The sequence below is a fragment of the Saccopteryx leptura genome, chromosome 3 (assembly GCF_036850995.1).
Source record: "Saccopteryx leptura isolate mSacLep1 chromosome 3, mSacLep1_pri_phased_curated, whole genome shotgun sequence".
Classification (NCBI taxonomy): domain Eukaryota; kingdom Metazoa; phylum Chordata; class Mammalia; order Chiroptera; family Emballonuridae; genus Saccopteryx; species Saccopteryx leptura.
In genome coordinates this window covers 248,152,561-248,171,625 of record NC_089505.1, presented here as the reverse complement: position 1 = coordinate 248,171,625, position 19,065 = coordinate 248,152,561, and the positions used below count along the sequence as shown (strand labels likewise).

The 19,065-nt window shown below is 44.6% G+C and overlaps 1 protein-coding gene across 1 annotated transcript in view; it reads left to right on the top strand.

The window, feature by feature from the left end:
• ANTXR1 (ANTXR cell adhesion molecule 1) overlaps positions 1 to 19,065 on the top strand; it is a 245,495-nt gene that overhangs the window by 158,183 nt on the left and 68,247 nt on the right. Inside the window, exons 15-17 of the mRNA XM_066378086.1 lie at positions 5,266 to 5,361; positions 6,617 to 6,784; positions 18,401 to 18,481. Of these exons, the coding sequence (XP_066234183.1) occupies positions 5,266 to 5,361; positions 6,617 to 6,784; positions 18,401 to 18,481 (345 nt within the window). The remainder of the gene's footprint in view (positions 1 to 5,265; positions 5,362 to 6,616; positions 6,785 to 18,400; positions 18,482 to 19,065) is intronic.

The following is a 19,065-nucleotide window of genomic DNA, read 5'->3' as shown; positions in this document are numbered from 1 at the left end:
GTACTGAACGAAACTTTAAATGAATTCAAAGGCTGACTGAAAACTATTTCCTTGGGCTCGATTCTATTTCAATTACAGTCTCCTTTCCATAGACAGTTCCCTCTGGTTCCTGCAGTGAATTGGGGGTTGAGAGCTTCCTTGGGTCAAGCTGGATATCGGAGAAGCAGGAATGTTAAAGAACTTGTAGTGAGTCTGAGAGGGCCACCCTATGCACAACTCTCAGGGGGCACTATTCTCATCAAGTCTGTGGTGTTGTCCAGGGCACAGTCGGAGGAGTGAAGAAGCCCTGTGATCAGAGATCTCACCCTTCCACTTACTGGTTTGCTTAATAACTAACTGATAGTTAAATATTTGTTGCATGAGAGACGGTCACTACAAGGAGCTATGAGGAACACAAGAAGGGAGCCTTGAACTCTCGCGGAAATGAGGGAGCTCTTCATAAAACAGATTACATTCGAGCCATATCTTAAACGATGGAAAGAGGAAGTGGGGAACAGGTACAAGCACACGGAGCTGTGAATGTTGTAGCCTAGAGCTGTACCAAAGCCTGACATGATTGGAAAAACAGAAAAATTGAATGTCTGAAGGCAACACAGGATTAACCCAATGCAGGGCTGACCACATGTGTGCATCAGACCTCAGTCTACAGCTCTTTCTTTCCAGAGCAGGACTGTGACTGAGGACACACCCAGGTCTGCCTGAGGACAAGCAGGTCAGAACGAGCCTCTACCATCTGAGTAATGTGCTGCTACTTGTGTGACCTAGACATCAGCCAACTGGATGTCTGGGGCTACCACATCCTTTAAAATGTAAACATAACTTCCGCTGATAGGAAACCAGCACTCCTCCCTAATCTCTGTGGTTTCTCCAGGCACCATGGACTCCTACTTCTTGCTTCTCCTGTGATATCGTCTCTTCTTCGTTTGCTAAACACCATCTAACAAACCCAATTCCTACACTTCCCCAAAGACACTTCTGGCAGAAGGCCATGTGTATAGGGACTTTTACTGAAAGCTTAAAAGTATGTGTGGGCTACAACACAGTGCAGCCAGGAAACAACTTCTGACAGAATATTAAACAGCCTCTTCTTTAGCTTCCCTGTCACTCCCACTGCGGGGAGGCTATCACAGCCTTCTCCGCAGGTAGGCCCTGGCATTTCCTGGTAGCTCAGTTCCACTCTTCTGTTCTACTGCCGACTGCCACCAACCCCTGATTCCTACTACTTTGGTCACACAAAGCGAGTCAGCTTGTCCTCCAGTAAAGATTTCTATATTGGTGGTTTCCCCTCCCCACTACATCCTTGCAGGGCCGAGTGAGGGGAACTTGTGTTCAATTCGATGTAGAGGTTCACCCCGGATGCTGCTGATTTTCTGAGTGGAATTGTTGCTGCTTGAATAGTCTTCCCATTCAATTCAATAGGCTGCAAGGAAAGCACTTCCAGGGACCTACATATGGGAGGATGAGGTGTAGTGGTAAGATTTATTGGAATCAAAATAAAAGACTGCCCCCAGATTCCCAGTGTCTTATTTCTCTGCATCTTGCTTGTCTTCATCAAGCCCAGAAAAAGGACCAGGGTCTAAAAATTCTGTGCCATTGCTTCAGTCCATGCCAAAGCTTAGTCCAGTTCCGTCTCTGTCCCCATGCAACTCGCTCAGTCTGTTCGGAGCTGTGCTCCAGCGGGCGTGGCTGCTATGGAGAAAGAACACCTGAAGGAACATACGTTACTAAACAAGAAGCCTTTGTTAAGCTATGATTGTATGACCTCAGGCTTTCAAACTGACCAATTTCTTTCCTAATCCTTCACACTTGTGCTGGGCCCTCCCCCTAACCAATCCAGTCTTTTTCCCCAAATTAGACACCTCCCCTTATGGCTACCGTCTTGGCTCCTACTGGACAAGCACCCGGCAGAGGAATTTCCTGCTGTTTTATCCCTTCAGTGATCCAGGCTAATGACCAGTAGCCATTTCTTCCCGCTAACCTTGGGGATTAGGTCCCCAGGGTGGAGGATACTTCAGTCCCCTGGCAAGACTCTGAAGGCTCTAGCTCCCGAACTAATTAAACTTAGCTAGTTTTGCTGCTTTCTCTTTTTTAAATATCTAACTACCTACACTAACAGAATTGCTGGTGACTCTGATTTTACTCCATTAATTTTGACCAAAGACACATCAAAGATTTCCCTTTTCGTCGGAAGATTGCAAAACCCTCCCGTCTCTAGAATGTGCAAACAGAGCCATGGTAACTGCAGGGAAATTCTGACTCTCTCGTTGGTCAAACTCTGGGCCTTTGTGTTGTCTTTGCTGTTGTTGTTTGAGTTTGGCAGGCAAGCTCGGGTCAGGGGATTAAGCGGCAGGCTTGGTAGGTCAGGAGCGTGTGGAGCTGATTTAGGTCTTGGCATTTCCTGCTGTGGGAACATGGGCCCCTGCTCATGTGTAGGAGGCTTATGTGTAGTTGTACTCAGGCACAAGCCATGAATAGAGGCAACAGCAAGTCCTGGGCAAGGAGGGAAGAGATGAGAGGAAGGGCAACTGTGTGTGCAAGTGTGGGGGGGAGGTCCTGGGACGAGGCATCAGGAAACCAGGTCAGCACTACAATTCCACTGATCTCTCCAGTTCTCTGAGTCTGACTGTCCTCTTCTGAGCAACAGAAAGGCTCCATTAGGTGTTTGCTCATGTTTGTCCTCCTGTCACTTAAAAAATTAGAAGACTCATCATAGCATTTCAGTTCCCTGTTGAATAAAGCAGCTGTATTCTTGGAATCGCTTATATTCTTGGTGCTGCTATGTTCAGTTTTGAATGACATCATTTTAGTTCTCTCCTTTGGAAAATGGCACTAGGCCAAGCGTGCCCAGGCTTTTTGAAGCTACATTTCACAGATGACACACAGACACACACATCCGCCTCCCATGGTAAAGTTTAACCATATCTGTAAGATACCTAAGGTTCCTGGTTTGACACCACAAGCCTTCTGGAATCATATCATAAGGCAAAATACTGTGAACTATTTTATTATGTGGCTTTTTTTTGTTTTTGGTTTATTATTTTGTCACATTTTACAGTCGTAAGTCTTTAAAATTAGCAGGCACAAGGTGTGAGGAGTAGAGAACTTACATTCATTTGTGACTGTTAATTGATTGGAAAAGCAAAACACAAAGGGACAAGACCCAGAACTGCCAACACTGAGATAATCAAACAAGAAGGAAGCTGCCTGGGCTTAAACCCAGCTCTGCCACAAACGGGCTGGCTGACCTAAGCCACTTAATGTTTCTATTCCTCCTCCTCAAAGAGCAGCACCCCCTGCCTCACTGCCCATTGTGAGATTACAGGGTTAATACAAGTAAAGCACTTAGATGCAGGACTGGCACATACGTACATGGTAAAGGCTGCATAACTTCAACTATGGTTATCAGGAATTCATGTGTGTTTATTGAGCATCTACTGTGTGTCAGGCTCTGTATAAGACCTAGAATACAAGGGTCAGCAGAATCCATTCTGCCTTCAGGACTCACAGTCCTGTGTGAAAAAAGACGGATCTGTTATAAAAAGACCAAGAGAGAAAGAGACCAACCCAAGTGTCAGCTGCCACAATGACCTGCTGTGATCACTGTCCTTTAAGATATGTTAAATTATTATTACTTTTTAATTTCAAAAGGATCCTGCCTATGCTTAGGCACAGCAGGTCATCCAGGTGATCTCAGTGTGCTATTGTGTTACTGTTTTGTTTGTCACCCTTGGCTTTGGTCTCTCCTCTGCAGGCCACTTGCCTGTGTTTTGAACCTTGTTTCCTATATAGGACTCCCCTTTCCACACGGTGGTGGCCCTACAGGACTCTACCATGAGTCCTTGACCTCCTAAGTTCCACCAACAGGCCAGAGGAAGCAAGCTTGTTCTGAGCACTTTTGTCCTCTTTGGCTCATTCTTCTGCTTTGCAGACTCCTTTTATAGCTTTCTTTCTCTGCCCGAGGGGATCACTCCACTGCCCCATAAGCCATCATGGCTGTGGATGGTGCTCTATCTCTCCTCACAACAGGAATAATTACAGGGCTGAGATGAGGAGCAGATGAGCTAATTATTCTTCTCTTTTTCCATTTATACAGTTACAAGTTCCTCTTGTTTTCTCCCTTCATCTTAAAAAATATATGTTAAGAGCTAACTTTCTGTCACTGAGCTAAGTTGCAGACACTGAGTTACCTTCTTTATTTTCATCATCTCATTTAATTCATGTGTAAAGTCAACAAATAATCTTTGGGCATGCTAGGTGCTGTTCTAAAAGCTAGAAATGCAGTGGTAAACACGACACACAGAAGCTTCCCTGGAACGTACATTCCAGCATGGAGAGACAGACGATAAATAAATATCAAGCCATAATAAGATCCATAACTAAACATAAAACAGATGAAAAGAGTGGAAGGACAGGGGCTGCCTCAGAAGGAAGTCTGGGGAAGGCCTCTCTAAGCGGTGGTAAGAGGATCCAGCCATGAGCAGTCTGAAGAAACAGCATTCCTAGACGAGGGAACACTTGTGCCCAGGTCTCAAGACAGGACTGTGCTCAGAGTATTGGCAGGACAGAACGAAGGCGAGCAGGCTGGGGCACGAGGAGAAGGGGGCGTGGTGAGGAAGGGGGCTGGAGAAGTGAGCGGAGGCCAGAGCTCGCAGGGCAGAGGCGGGATTCCGAATCATTCTGCTTTGTGTAGAATGGATCACAGCAAGCATGGGACAAGTAAGAGGGCAGCAGGCAGGCCAGTGAGGGGCTACCACAGTTTCCAGGAGAAAGCTTATGGGACTTGGGGCCAGCGTGGTGGTTTGGTGATGGAGTTGGAGAAGTCACAGATTGGAGAAGACTGCGAAGCAGGTTTGAGGTGGGGAAATCAGGACTTCTCTCTGATGTAGTATTGTTGAGATGACTATAGTGCATCAAGAATTGACATTGGTATCCAAACAACAGTTGGAGTTCATAGGTGTCAGGGATGAAGATATAAATTCACAAGTCCCCAGCATTATAGATGGGATTAGATATGTTACCTACAAAGCAGTAAAAATTCAAAAGAGAACAGGTCCCAGGATTGTGACACAACCTTTCCAGGTAACTCTGCTTTTATATATTTCCACTTTACAGAGAAGGAAAATGATCTTAGATAGGTTAAGTGACTTGACCAAGGCCTTGGGATTTTACACGGGCAGTCTACTTTTGTACACATTGCCATAGTGGACACACACATACAGACAGCCATGGTGTTCTGCTTCCTTCATGTCTACAATCTCTCTGCAGGAAGAAGATGATGATGGTCTGCCTAAGAAAAAGTGGCCTACGGTAGATGCCTCTTATTATGGTGGACGAGGAGTTGGAGGCATTAAAAGGATGGAGGTAAGAGAAGGGTTTAATGTACAGTTGTTCCCCCTTATCTTCAGTTTCACTTTCCACAGTTTCCGTTACCTGCGGTCAGCTGTGTTCCAAAGGTTTTAAGTTGCATGCCATTCTGAGTAGCATGATGAAATTCTGAACTGTGCTGCTCCATCCCCCTTGGGATGTGAATCTCTCCTTTGTCCGGTATAGCCACACTGTATACGGGTCCCGCCACTTAGTCACCTAGTAGCTGTCTTGGTTATCAGATCACCTGCAGAAGCACTGCAGTGCTGGTGTTCGAGTAACCTATTTTATTTAATAGTGGCCCCAAGGCCCAAGAGTAGTAGTGATGCTGGCCATTTGGATATGCCAAAGAAAAGCCGTAAAAGTATTATCTTGAAGTGAAAAGGTAAAAATTCTTGGCTTACTAAGCAAAGAAAAAAATCATACGCTGAGGTTGCTAAGATCTGTCAAGAGATATCTTCTATCCGTGAAATTTGAAAGAAGGAAAAAAAATTCAGAGTAGTTTGTGGAGAGATCACATTCACATAACTTTTATACTGGTATATTGTAATTGTTCTATTTTATTATTTGGTGTCATTGTTAATCTCTTACTGTGCCCAGTTTATAAGTTAAACTTTATCAGAGATAAGTGTGGAAAGGAAAAAGACATGGTATATATGGGGTTCAGAACTATTCGTAGTTTCAGGCTTCCACTGGGGGTCCTGGGACGTGTCCCCCACAGATAAGGGAGGACTATTATACTTATATCTATGTGCTGACTACTCATGATGGAACACCCAAGCAAACTGATGAAAACTCACACTTGAGGTCCGGTGGGGATGTGAATTATGAGGCATCAGATGGAGAAATGGCAGGTACAGCCCTTTAACTGTGCACCCCTATATCTTGCCCACCATGAGTCAGAGTAGTTTGCTCATCTGCTCATACCCCTCAGTGGTTTCTTCTCTCACTGGCATAAAATCCAAAGTTCTTACCTGGGCCTGCAAAGCCTTTGCACCTGCTGTTCCCCCCCGCCCCCAGCCTGGACAATTTCACCCCTCAGTATCCATTCACATGGCTTGCTCTCTCTGCTCCCTCAGCCGACCCCCTTTCTCTTTTTCCACACTTCCCTCTTCCCAGGCCCTCAAAGCCCAATGGAATTGAGGATTGGGAGCACCTGTGTTGCACATCACACATGTATTTGTGATCCCTATTCTCTGGGGCTTCATATTTCATTTTGTCATTTTGGTTTTTTGTATGTTATTTAATTCAGGTTCGTTGGGGAGAAAAGGGCTCCACAGAAGAAGGTGCTAAGTTGGAAAAGGCAAAGAATGCAAGAGTCAAGATGCCAGAGCAGGAGTACGAATTCCCTGAGCCTCGAAATCTCAACAACAACATGCGTCGGCCCTCCTCCCCCCGGAAGTGGTACTCTCCGATCAAGGTGTGTCTCTTTCTACTCAAAAATCCATCGTGGCTTCTGATAAAACACTTACATAGTAAGAATCACACTCTTTGGCATGATAAAATCTCAAGCCAAATCCTAGTTGTTGCGATGGGACAAATTTCTCAAGTCATGGACTTAAATACAGGTACTTGTTCTCAATTTCTGCATCATCAAGGTTGAGAACCAGACTTTTTACAATCACCCTGGCAAAGTCATGGAGTGAGAGTGGACTTGGGCAGTAACCCCAGAGGATCTTTATAAATTTCTATAACGTCTCATTTCATTGGTAGACAGTTCCATAAACAAATATGGCAGGACGCCCTTAAAGCCTACCCTCTAGTCCTCTTGCCATAACATAGCCCCTCTCCTCCCACACACTGGATGCATTGGCCCTGGGGCTAGGACTCACTCTCTGGCTGTGAACATAACCCCTTTTTCCTCCATCGTCCGTTTCCCCCCCACAGCTCCTGACCTTAAAATCTCTTTGGCCTATTAGGAAGTTTAAACCAAAGGAGGCAGTTCATGCTTCCTGAAGTTCTCTTTTCTCTGGCTCTGGGGTATAAATGTCTTTGAATATATGTGACTCATTCAGTACCCTCGCTCTTCAAGCCTGCCCGTCAGCATGTGCACTATGCAAAATGTCAAAGAGCATGAGAAAATCACAGCTGAAAACACTGCGAGACTCTGTCCGCACTGCTCTGTTTCATACAGCAGGAAACTGAGAGGAGTCAAGTCCTTGCACTCCCCAGGGCCGGACCCCAAAACGCCAACTCAGGACGGCAGCCTCTAGTTCCGTGCTCCAACCAGAATGGGACCAATGCCACGGTCACACGTGAAAGACTTTGTATAAGAGCCAGCTCTCGTCACACACACACACACACACACACACACACACACACACAGCCTTACCCTCCTTCCAATAACAGCAAAAATAATACTCATTATTCTCCAAATTATCTGCTCATTTTAGAATAGCCCTTCTCCTAAGAAATCAAAAGAAATAACAATTTTAAACTTTATTGGTAGTTGTCTCTTCCTGGTTGAGCCAGCTCGTGCCCACACTAATTGCAATGTATTTTCATTTTGGTTTGCCATGTTTAAAGCAGCAAGATTCTTTTTTAAGATAAAACCCCTGGAGCAAAGGGTTGAACTCTGGGAAGATGTGGGCGAAATGCAGCTTCGCCTGACTAACAGCTGTTTGCTTGTAATTATTTTCTAATGGGGAGCGTGCGGTGGCGTGCATGCATGCACAGACAGGAAGGAGCCAACGGGAATCCAGAAAATAAGAAGAAGGGGTTTTCTTATGATGTCATCTGCAGCCATCTGTACCTTGTGACTGACACAAGGTACCTTTCATTATAGCCAGGTTTTCATTTCTATAATCTTAGATGTTGAGAGAACATTCATTCTGTTTGAAGAATCTAATTTGTGTTTTACAGCACATTATTTCTTTGTTAACTGGTAGTTTAGGACTGAGTTTCATGCAATAAATAGAGATACAAACAACTAAGTTTAGAAATCTAAAAACATTCTCTACACCCACTAGAATTGGTATCAATTCATAGATATTTGTTGTGCATCTACTATGTGCCAGGCACTGCCAGATACTGAGTGTATAGCAGGTTCTCAAACCTAGCTGAGTATCAGAAGCACCAGGGAGAGCTTTAAAAATACAGATTCCCAGGTCTCATGTCCCAAACCTAATGACTTGGAGTCTCACAAAAGGCTTTCAGAGGTACACCATCCATCACAACTTGCTCACTTATTTTCATTAATTGATATTCCTTCCCCCCCCCAGTACCTCCATTTTCAAATTTCAAATCTAAACTCCCCAAGTGATACCCTTCTGCTGCCCCAGTTACTGGTCCTTCCACAGCCCCTGCTCTTGAGCCTCTTTGTGTCATTGTGTTGAATCACTGGTTCTCACGGTGTGGTCCCTGGGCAAGCAGCAGCGGCTTCCTCCAGCAATCGTTAGAAATACACGTTCTCGAGCTCCAACCCAGATCGACTGAATCAACAACACTGAGGATGGGGCCCAGCAATCTGGGTTTTAACAAACCGAGTTAAGAAATTGTCACGGAAGGTTCCAGCCAGCCTTCTGCTGGAGGTTCCCTGAGGACAGGGACTGTGGTGTCTGGCAACAAGTCCATGATCATACCTCATTGATTTGTCAGGAGTCTCAGCAAGGAGCCCACATTAGATTTCACAGCCCATTTTACCACAAACACTACTGCTGGATTAATGCCAAGTGGCTGAGAAGCTGAGTCTCAAAGAGTCACCCAAACAGCCCGATGGGAAGGACCTCTGACTTGGGGACTCACTAAGCGCCTGAGCAGGACTCCCTCGCTGGGACAGACACAAGACAGTGTGAATGTCTCTGTTGCTGCTGGAGCAGCTCGTGCCAGTGCTTGCCCAGCACACGCTGCTAGGAAGGAGATGTACAGTTGCCCTGGTGTGATTATGTTTATGAGTCCTTTCTCCACAAGATTCAACCCACTGCACGGCACCAATTTGCTCACCATATCTTTAAACTGCCAATAGGCAGCACTGCACCTGGCATCGAGCAGGGACTCCACCATCTGCTGTTAAAGAGCTGATGCACAGGATGCAATTATGAAACTATTCCCAGAGCATCATGCCCGTGAGACTGTCTCCTGGGGCCCACATAGATCATTTTGGTATCACCCGTCCAAGGCAGGTGACAGTCTTCTTGCCACCTCTTTGAGTAAAGGAGAAAAAAGAGGTCATATGTGTATCTGGGCCGAGTGGAGGGAGGGAAGGGCCAGAACAAGGAAGTTTGAAAATAAAAGCACAGAAAGAAATTCAAAAGTCAAATATATGCTGTTTGTCCAGAAGATGGACAGACTTGCTACCAGAAATTCATACTGTTTAACAGGATACATGCTCCTAGGTGAGCCCCATTCTAGCCACAGTGCCAGTGGACATCGTTAGGCCTTGGACAAAACATTAAACCTCACACGGGGCCATAAACACTGCTTCCCTTTCCTGAACCATCTCACTGGGTTTGTCCTGATCTTGGCAGGAAACAGAAGGATGCTCAAAAGGGTTAAACTAACACAGGTGTGGGCAGGGCTAAGGGATGGTGAGGTACCCAGGGACCAGCGACAGTGGGGGCTGTCAAACCTCTAGGCTTGAAGGGCAAGGAAGAGATGGTGTCGCTGGAGCCAGTGCCCTAGAAATGAAGCTCCCAGTAGGAACTGTGGCCATAGAGAGGGAGTCAGCAATCCAAATCTGGCCTGCCACTATTTTTATTTGGCCCACAAGGTAAGAATGATTTTTATATTTGTTTAAATGGCTATATAAGTATGTATATAATATCCTTGCATTTGCATCTTGACCTACAAAGCCTAAAATACTTACTCGCTGACTTCTCTGAAAATGTTTGCAGATCCTGCCTTATAAGAATGCAGCTACTGTTGGAGGCATGAGGTTGGGGAGGAAGTAGAAGGAATAAATACCCCAACCTCTCCTAGTCCTGCCCTCTCCTCTCCTTCCCGTGCCACCTACTGGCCAAACCAAAGGGAAAGCAGATGGTGCTATCTGAAGGGGTCAGGCTTCCAAGGCACAGAGCCAGGAAGGCCGAGAAACACAGCGAGTGGATGGGGGCAGGCAGCTCATAGAGACAAACGAATCTCCCCTCGGCCCCTCCTGTAAACAGGGAGAACACCTCGACCTGGAGCAAAACGTTAGGGCGCACTGGAAAGCTCCTAACTCCCCAGTGAGAGTGGTCAAGGTCATATACATCTTTAAATGTATTGCATTTGACTCGCTTTTTCCATGTGTTTCATGGAACAGAGTTGAGAAGCAGGTGAGGCCAGTTGCTAAGCAAACCCAGTGGGAGCTCATCAAGAGAAGGAGCCCAGAGCAGGCTTCTCTCCACCAGCCCCCAGTCTGATTTAGGGCACTGACCACACTGACCATACTTCACCCTTTCCTCATTCCAGGCTCATGACTGTTTGGCCTGAATTTTCCTTTGCTTGGGTTTCACCCTCTGGATTTCCAGCACCCCATGTTTCTCATTAAATTGGGACTGACTGTTTCAGACAAGTTAAGTAATGCCCAGATATATGGCCACCGAACAGATTAAAACCAGGACTGTTTTCAGGTTCGCTGGAAGGCTCGCAGCCTTCAGAGAAACCATTCTTCTCCTTTTCCAGTAGCTCCTCCACATGACTGGAAATGACAGAAATGACAGCCGAAGGACAAAAGCCAGACCCGGCAGGCCAGGCAGACGGGCGGTTCTCCGCGAGAGCCAGACCCGCCTGCGCTCCTTGCAGGGCCTGGCGGGCAGCGGCCTCTGTTCGTCTTCGGTGAGGCCCACCTGCCCTTCTCCTGGCCCTTAAGCACCTTGACCTTGTAATCAAGCAGCTTTCATTCATGAAGCTGTGTTGGATGAAGCTGTAAGGAGCCCAGTAAGACACGCCAGAGCTTTAAATGTTGTCAGATGTCCTGTTGAAGTCGAACAGACGTTTTCTGGTTCCTCCTCCAGCTACTTTCCAGAAAGGTTCCAAATATTTTTTAAACAAAGGCCAACAAAAGAAAGAACAGACAGATATTACTGTGTGAGCAGGCATATGTGAGTGTCTGTGTGTGTGTAAGTATGCATGTGTGTGCATGTGTGTGTAAGAAAAGTTTCCAACTTTAGGCATTAATTTATTTCATTTGAAGAGAAGCATGGAACTCAATATTTACCATATACTTTAAGGTGTAAAAATTCCAGTGTTCGTTTATGACAGCCCTGTAAGTTGAACTACCCTCAAAATTCTCAACCTCTAACTTCTGCTTAGCTTAGGCAGACAAACCAGAATGAAGACACAGCTGCTGCCTCACCAAATAAATAAATAAATAAATAAATAAATAAATAAATAAATAAATAAAAAGGCAAGAAAAACCCAGCCAGCCACAAACGCCATGCATCAGGGTGCTTTGAATGATGGTGGCATAAACCTTCCTGGCACAATTTTATTATTTAAGGAGAAACAAAAGCTAAAAGTCTACATAAAACATCCAGTTTGTCTAACTCTGTGGATTAGAAGTTATTGCCCCAGGCTGAGGTGCATCGGGAGCCTAGAATTGGTAAATTTCTCATTTTATAGTCAAAATGTGCCGACTTCAAATGACAGAAAGCTATTTTTAAATGTCAGCTAATACAGTCTGGCAGAGCATCGCCTGGTAGTTGGGGAAGTCTTTTTGCTCACAGAAGCAGTTGGGCATCTTCCTGGGGAGTGAGGACCAGCATATTAAAATACGTCCTGTGGCAAAGCCTGTGAGTGATGGACACTCAGATCTGAGGTAAATAGTGGAGTCAACTCAAGGATTCTTCCCCAGGCTGTGGATGAAGCCTGGGGACTGGTTGAAAGAGCCCCCGAGGCTCTTCTGGACCCAGAGAGAACTGTTTATAAGCACATTAGCTACTGTCTTGAAATGACAGGCTTCTGCTTGCACTCAGAAAATCAAGGCTCCAGGAGACTTTGATATGCATTTTTCTTTGACTTTAGGGAGTTATTTTTTATTTTCTTCTTAGTTATAAACATACTTATTCTAAAGCTCCCTGATGTAGATGTAGAAAGAGATGTGGAATACGTAGGTTACCCAGATTGTTTTCTATGCCGTGGAGCGCGGACTTCAGCTTCCTATGTGGGACAGTCAGACCTCAGAATACTGAGTATATGTGTATGGAACTAGCTAGTCTCACTTTACCCAGGAGAGCAACTCACCTGGAGAAAGGATCTACCATAAGTCAGGCCCAGGTCTAGGTCTTCCCACACACTCACACCTTGCATTTTCATATCAACCCTCAAAAGTAAAAACCAATATTATTCCCATTTTACAAATGGAAATACCAAGGCACAGAGAGGTTTGGTAATTTGCCCCAATTCACACCATTACCGAAATGTTTCTTGCTTTATTTTATTAACTGCAATGCATTCATTTAAATGAGCGATGAAGTCTGCCATTAATCTAGTAGGAGAGAGGATAAGGAGCCTAAAGGGAAAAGGCCAATCAGGAAACTGTTCACAGGGTGAGTGGCAAGACGATGGCTTGGGTCAAGGCAGCACCTATAGAGACAGTGGGACCGGGGTGGACAGAAATAGTCACCTGGAGACCTGTTACAAAGAGAACATCCACAAGTGTGGTGGGATTTGAGTGTGGGGAGGTGGTGGAGGGTGGTCCAGCTTGCCCATCTGTATGGATGGTGGTGTCATGAACAAAGGGAGGGTATACCAAAGGAAGAGCAGGTTTAGAGAAAGTTTAATTTGTGAAGTTTGGTTTTCAAAACCTTCAACACATCTATGTTTCAACTGAGATGCGGTAGGCCATGGGTACCCAGATCCAGAGCTTAAGTGTAGACTAAGCTGAAGATAGAATTTGTGGGGCATCAGCTAAAAGGGGCCAGTCTGAGCTATGAGACTAGAGGACAGTACTCTGGGTGAGCACTCAGCCTGGAAGGTGAGACCAGAGGCCAGGGGGACACTGCTGTGTCAAGAGTAGGCAGAGGAGGCCCTGGCTGGTTGGCTCAGTGGTAGAGCGTCGGCCTGGTGTGCAGGAGTCCCGGGTTCGATTCCTGGCCAGGGCACACAGGAGAGGTGCCCATCTGCTTCTCCACCCCTCCACCCCTCCTTCCTCTCTGTCTCTCTCTTCCCCTCCCGCAGCCAAGGCTCCATTGGAGCAAAGTTGGCCCGGGCTCTGTGGCCTCTGCCTCAGGTGCTAGAGTGGCTCTGGTTGCAACAGAGCGACGCCCCAGATGGGCAGAGCATCGCCCCCTGGTGAGCGTGCCGGGTAGATCCCGGTCGGGCGCATGCAGGAGTCTGTCTGACTGCCTCCCCGTTTCTGGCTTCGGAAAAATACACACACACACACACACACACACACACACACACACAAAAGAGTAGGCAGAGGGGAGGGGCAAAAGAGGCTGAAAAGGACTTATCAGAGACATTGGAGCAAGCAGAGGCTGATGGCACAAAAGCCAAGGGACAGTGTACAGGAGAAAGAGGCCCAGCACATCAGATCTCGCAGAAGAATCAAGGAAAATGAGGCACAAAAGTGGCCAAGGCATTTGGTACTCAGGGTGCCATGGCAGCCTTAGCAGGAGGAGCTGGGTGGAGTGTTGGAGCCACTGAACACTGCCAGGGAAACCAGTTCATGTCATGCTGAAAAAGAAGAAGTGTGGCTTCCCTGGCTGGATAACTTGGTTGTTAAGAGTGTGGGCCTGTGCATAAAAGTTGCCAGTTCAATCCCAGTCAGGGCACATACAGGAACAGCTCATTGTTCCTGACTCTTTCTCTCTATCTCTCTATCTCTCTTTCTCTCTGTCCCCTTCTTCTCTCTCTAAAATCAATACATTTTGTGTGAATGAAAAAAGAAGTGTGGCTTCTCTAACTAGTGATAGCACAGTGGATAGAACATCCTTCTGAGACGTTGAGGTCCCTGATTTGAAACCTCAAGGTCACTGGCTTGAGTGTGGGATCATCGACATGATCCCATGGTAGCTGACTTGAGCCCATAGGTTACTGGCTTAAGGCCAAGGTCACTAGCTTGAGCAAGGGGTCACTGGCTTAGCTGGATTCCCTTGGGCAAGTCATGTATGTGAAGGAATCAATAAACAACTAAAGTGTCACAACTACAAGTTGATGCTTCTCATCTCTCTTCCTTCTTGTAGCTCTCTCTCTCTCATTAATAAAAAGTATTACTTAAAGGGAAGGAGGAAATGGGGTTGAAAAAGCACAGAAGAGAGAGGGGATGGGAGATACATTCTAATAAAGTTCAAATTATTAGATTCTTACACTCTGCATTACATTCTTTTTCATCTTTCTACAGAGGTTCCCAAATGACCATCTTAATGACTTTACCATGATCATAGATAACATTTAATGAATATTTTCTCTGAGATGAGTACCTAACTTCAATATCTAATTGTAAGCCTTATACCAAGTCTATAGGATAAAGTGTTATCTTCATTTTATTATTATTTTTATTATTATCTTCATTTTAAAGATGAGAAAAGTGTTATTGAGATGAAAGAACTTGTCCAAGGCTGCAGACCTAGTAAGGGGTAGACCCAGAGTACAAACTTGGGCAGTCTGAATTCAGTCACTTTGTGCTTCAATATTACACTATGATCTGTTGACACAAAGAAAAACATAGTTTATGACCCATTTTCCTGGCGTTATATGTCTAGGTGGCTTCTGCTCTTTTTCTGCGCATGTAACTTTAAATTTCTGCTAAGTTAATTACAATGCTTCAACAGCCTGATTTTCTTTCAGCCTTATCTCATTGCTCCTCACTTGTCAAGGAGTTGAGTGACTAGTGCACGGAATGCTGTGGGTGGGCTGATTTACAAAACCAAATACTGTTCGTCCCCACAGAAAAGGGGAAAGAAAAAGAAAAAGAGGCATTCTTCCAGGGAATCCACCTGGTTATATGCTGAAATATAAATGCTTATCCCAAAGGACCTTAAAGGAAAACATATAACTGACGATTGAAACGGGCTGAATGCAGAAAACCATGCTGAACACAGCATTCTAAAGTCATTTCAAAATATTTTCCGAGGCTTTTGTAAATACTTTGCCAAAAGAGATGAGAAACACTACACTTAGCAAGGCAAAGTTTAACCCACAAGAACTTGAGCAACAGCTGATAAAAGTTCAAGAGTGTATTTATGGTATCTGAATATAACCCACCAGAAAATTGTTATAGAACATGAAGTCTTCAAGATGATATTCTTGAATTAACATTGCCACTATGAAAGCTTTGTGTTAAGAAACTTGAACTCTAGACATGCCCAGCCTTTCCAGCACTGTCCTCCAAAGACTCTTGCAAATCAGTGTTCTCCAGTACCTCTGACTGAGACCTTACTGGGAAATATATTTTAGTTCAGTATTTGTCTATGCGAGTACATGTGTGCACACACATATACACACTCATATACACACCCACACACAACAAACTGAAACATTTTTCACAAAATAATACCCTCACCATGTGCAATTACTTCTAATCTTTTTTTACTATCCTATTTTATTTCTTAAAAATTCTGTTCTAACACACAGAATTGTTTCATGAACACTTGAAGAGTTGCAACCTACAGTTTAGAAATTCTCTCTCCTAAAGGATCTAAATTCAAGCACTCCAGCCAGGAGAACTGTGCAAGGGAGAATCTGCCATCGGAATAGTAGAAAGTATATGAAATAGACACGAGGTCCAATCATCTCTCCAGTGAACAAACTGTGTGCCTTTGGGCAAGTTAGTCAATCTCTGATCTTGCATTTCCTCTCCATAAACCCTCAAGACTGCTGGGAGAATGAAATGAGAAGACACATGTAAAAGCACCTAACCCAGCACTTAGTCGTACTGAATACATTCATTTGTCCAACAAGTATTTACTGAGCATTATGCCCCCTAAGCGCTGGGCATACAGCAGTTAAGCAAACCAATGACATCTGAAGCTGGCATTCCAGTTGGCAAAGACAGACAATAAGCAGAAACGGCTGCTATAACAAATTACCCTAAACTTTGTGACTTACAATGACAAAGATTTATTTTCTTACAGTTCTTGGAGGTCAGAAACCTAAAATGGGTCTCACTGAGCTAAAATCCAGATGAGGCCAGGGCTGTATTCTTTTTGGAGGCGTTAAAAGAAAAGTTGTCTCCTTATCTTTTCCAGATTCTAGAGAAAGCCACACGCATGGCCTTATAGTCCCCTCCCATCTCCAAAGCCAGCAACAGTGGGTTGAGTCTTTGCCACCTGAATCGCTCTGACTCCTCAGTGCTCTGGGTCCTGCTCCTTTTCTGACTGCCTCCCCTGCCTCCCTCTATTAAGGACCCATGTGGATAGACTGAGACCGCTCAGATAACCCAGGATCATCTCCCCATCTAAGATCCTTAACATAATCACATCAACAAAGCCCTTTCTGCCATGGAAGGTAACATATTCACAGGTTCCAGAGAATAGGATGTCATCTTTGAAAGTAGGGGGAGCAATGACAAAAAATAAGCCAAAGTAAAGGGGACTTCTGCCTATTGATGGAGTCACCAACCAGGAATAATACTAAGAACAAAGCTAAGAAGGTATTTTTTGTTGTTGCTGTTATTTAGTATTTGCAATGGCAGAAACCAGTCTCCACTCAGCATGTCTAGGGCACCAGATGGCCAGAGGCATGAGACTGACTTCATTATACACTAGGAAGAAACTCTTCTCAGATTCAACTCATTACCTACAACTCCATGGAGGTTGTGATGTGGGGTAACCCGTGGTTTTTGGTATATGACCGTCAAGCCGTGGGTTCCAGAGCAAATTGTAGCTGCCGAGTGAGCCTAGGGGACGGCCCAGGAGCTGCCCCAGGCCCGTTCACTGGTCTTACCCTCTAGACCGGGCATGGCCAACATACAGCCCGCGGGCCGGATCCGGCCTGCGTAATGAGTTTATGTAGCCTGCAATTAAATTTTTAATATTCTCCGCACAACACACTGTGGAAATGAAATAAGTGGTACTTTTAAATCGTTATACATAAACTACGATATCTAACCATTGTACAACAATGAAAGTTAAAATCTCAGCTACTCAGAAGTGGAAGCGTCTTTGATTATTGGAAATTGAGATATTTAAGAAGATAGTGATACACGGAAAAGGATTCCGCATGTGACTAATCTAGGGTTAACTTCCAATAATTGGTTGAATGGATTCGTGATACTTATTTATTTTTTAAAAAAATTCCATTATAAAGATTTACAACTTTTGTACTCATCTGTGCAATTTTTATAAGCAATTAAATAATAGAAAATATGGAAATTTTAAAAAACTTGCCAAGGAATATTTAGTAATCTTCAGCTCAACTTATATTTGTAAACAAACTTTTTCTTTAATGAGTCTAAATAAAAGTACAACAAGATCAAGACTGAATGATCTACATTTGGAGGCTGTGTTAAGAATAGCTACTACAAGTATAGAGCCAGATATTAAAAAAATAATAGGCGATGCAAAGCGCCTCAACACGTCACATTAGTTTTTTCGTTAGTTTGTTGTACTAAATTACTTACATGTATTCATAAACAAATTACATAATAAAATTTTGTTTACTTAAACGAATCATTTTTGTATTTAACATTTTTTAATTTTAATATTTTGTCCGGCCCATGAAAAAAGTTTTCTTTCTAATCTGGCCCAGGGGCAAAAACTGTTGGCCACGCCTGCTCTAGACACTCCTGTTTAGTAATTTTCCTGGTTCTATCAGCATTGTTTTCATTTGTGAACTCTGGGCATCAACTGGGGGAAAAAAACTTGAATGAAAGTTGGAAAGATAGACATGTTAGGACATGCCCAGAAATGTGACAAGAGCAAAAGCCAACAGCCTGACTGAACCTCTCTGTCTTTGTAAATTTGGGACTGCATTGAAGTCTCAAGTGTGTCTTACATGAGCATAAGTGTCCTCTGTCAGGGTCTTTTCTCCTAACCTTAGGGACTAGAGCGTCATAACCACACTGGCAATGCTGTGTTCTTCACATGACCAAAGAAGCGGGCAAAACTCTACGTGTCTGCTGGCCACTGGTCTGCTTTCATGTGTAATCTTGGTGCATTTGTTTTTATTTCAGGGAAAACTCGATGCCTTGTGGGTCCTGCTCAGGAAAGGATATGATCGCGTGTCCGTGATGCGTCCACAGCCGGGAGACACGGTAGGATTCAGTTATGGTGTCACACACACAGTCTTTTTCTGTCTCCCTCTGTATGTAGAGCTAGAAAATCTCCAGGTAAATGAATTCAGCTCTTATCTCATGCAGTGACAAATCAGATACTAATTTACAAAATTTTGTTTTTTACAAGACATTAAGTTTTGACTCTCTTTTCTGAAAAGGATTTTGACAGAAATAGGTCGGGTTTAGCTTCCTAGGACCTGAGCTTCATGTATAGTTATGGCGAGTGAATAATGAGGGGCTGGTTCTGGAGGAGTCATCCCAGAGAGAGGCCTGCTGCTCCCTGCCACACTGGGCAGTGGTGACAAACAGGATGCCAGAGCCACAAGATGGACAAGGGAATATGGGCCACAGGAAACTCCCACCATCTTCCAGCAGGTATTGAGCCCAAATATCCAAAATCATAGGAGGACCTTCTACCATGGTAAGGGTTTGCCCCAAAACTGTCCAGACCAAGCTTGGAGCATCTCCAACTAAGAGTAGTTAGAAGGAAAGAGCCAGCAGAGACCTGAGAAACCATTAGCCTATGTCTTTATTTTATAAGTGAGCAAACTAAGTAACTGAAC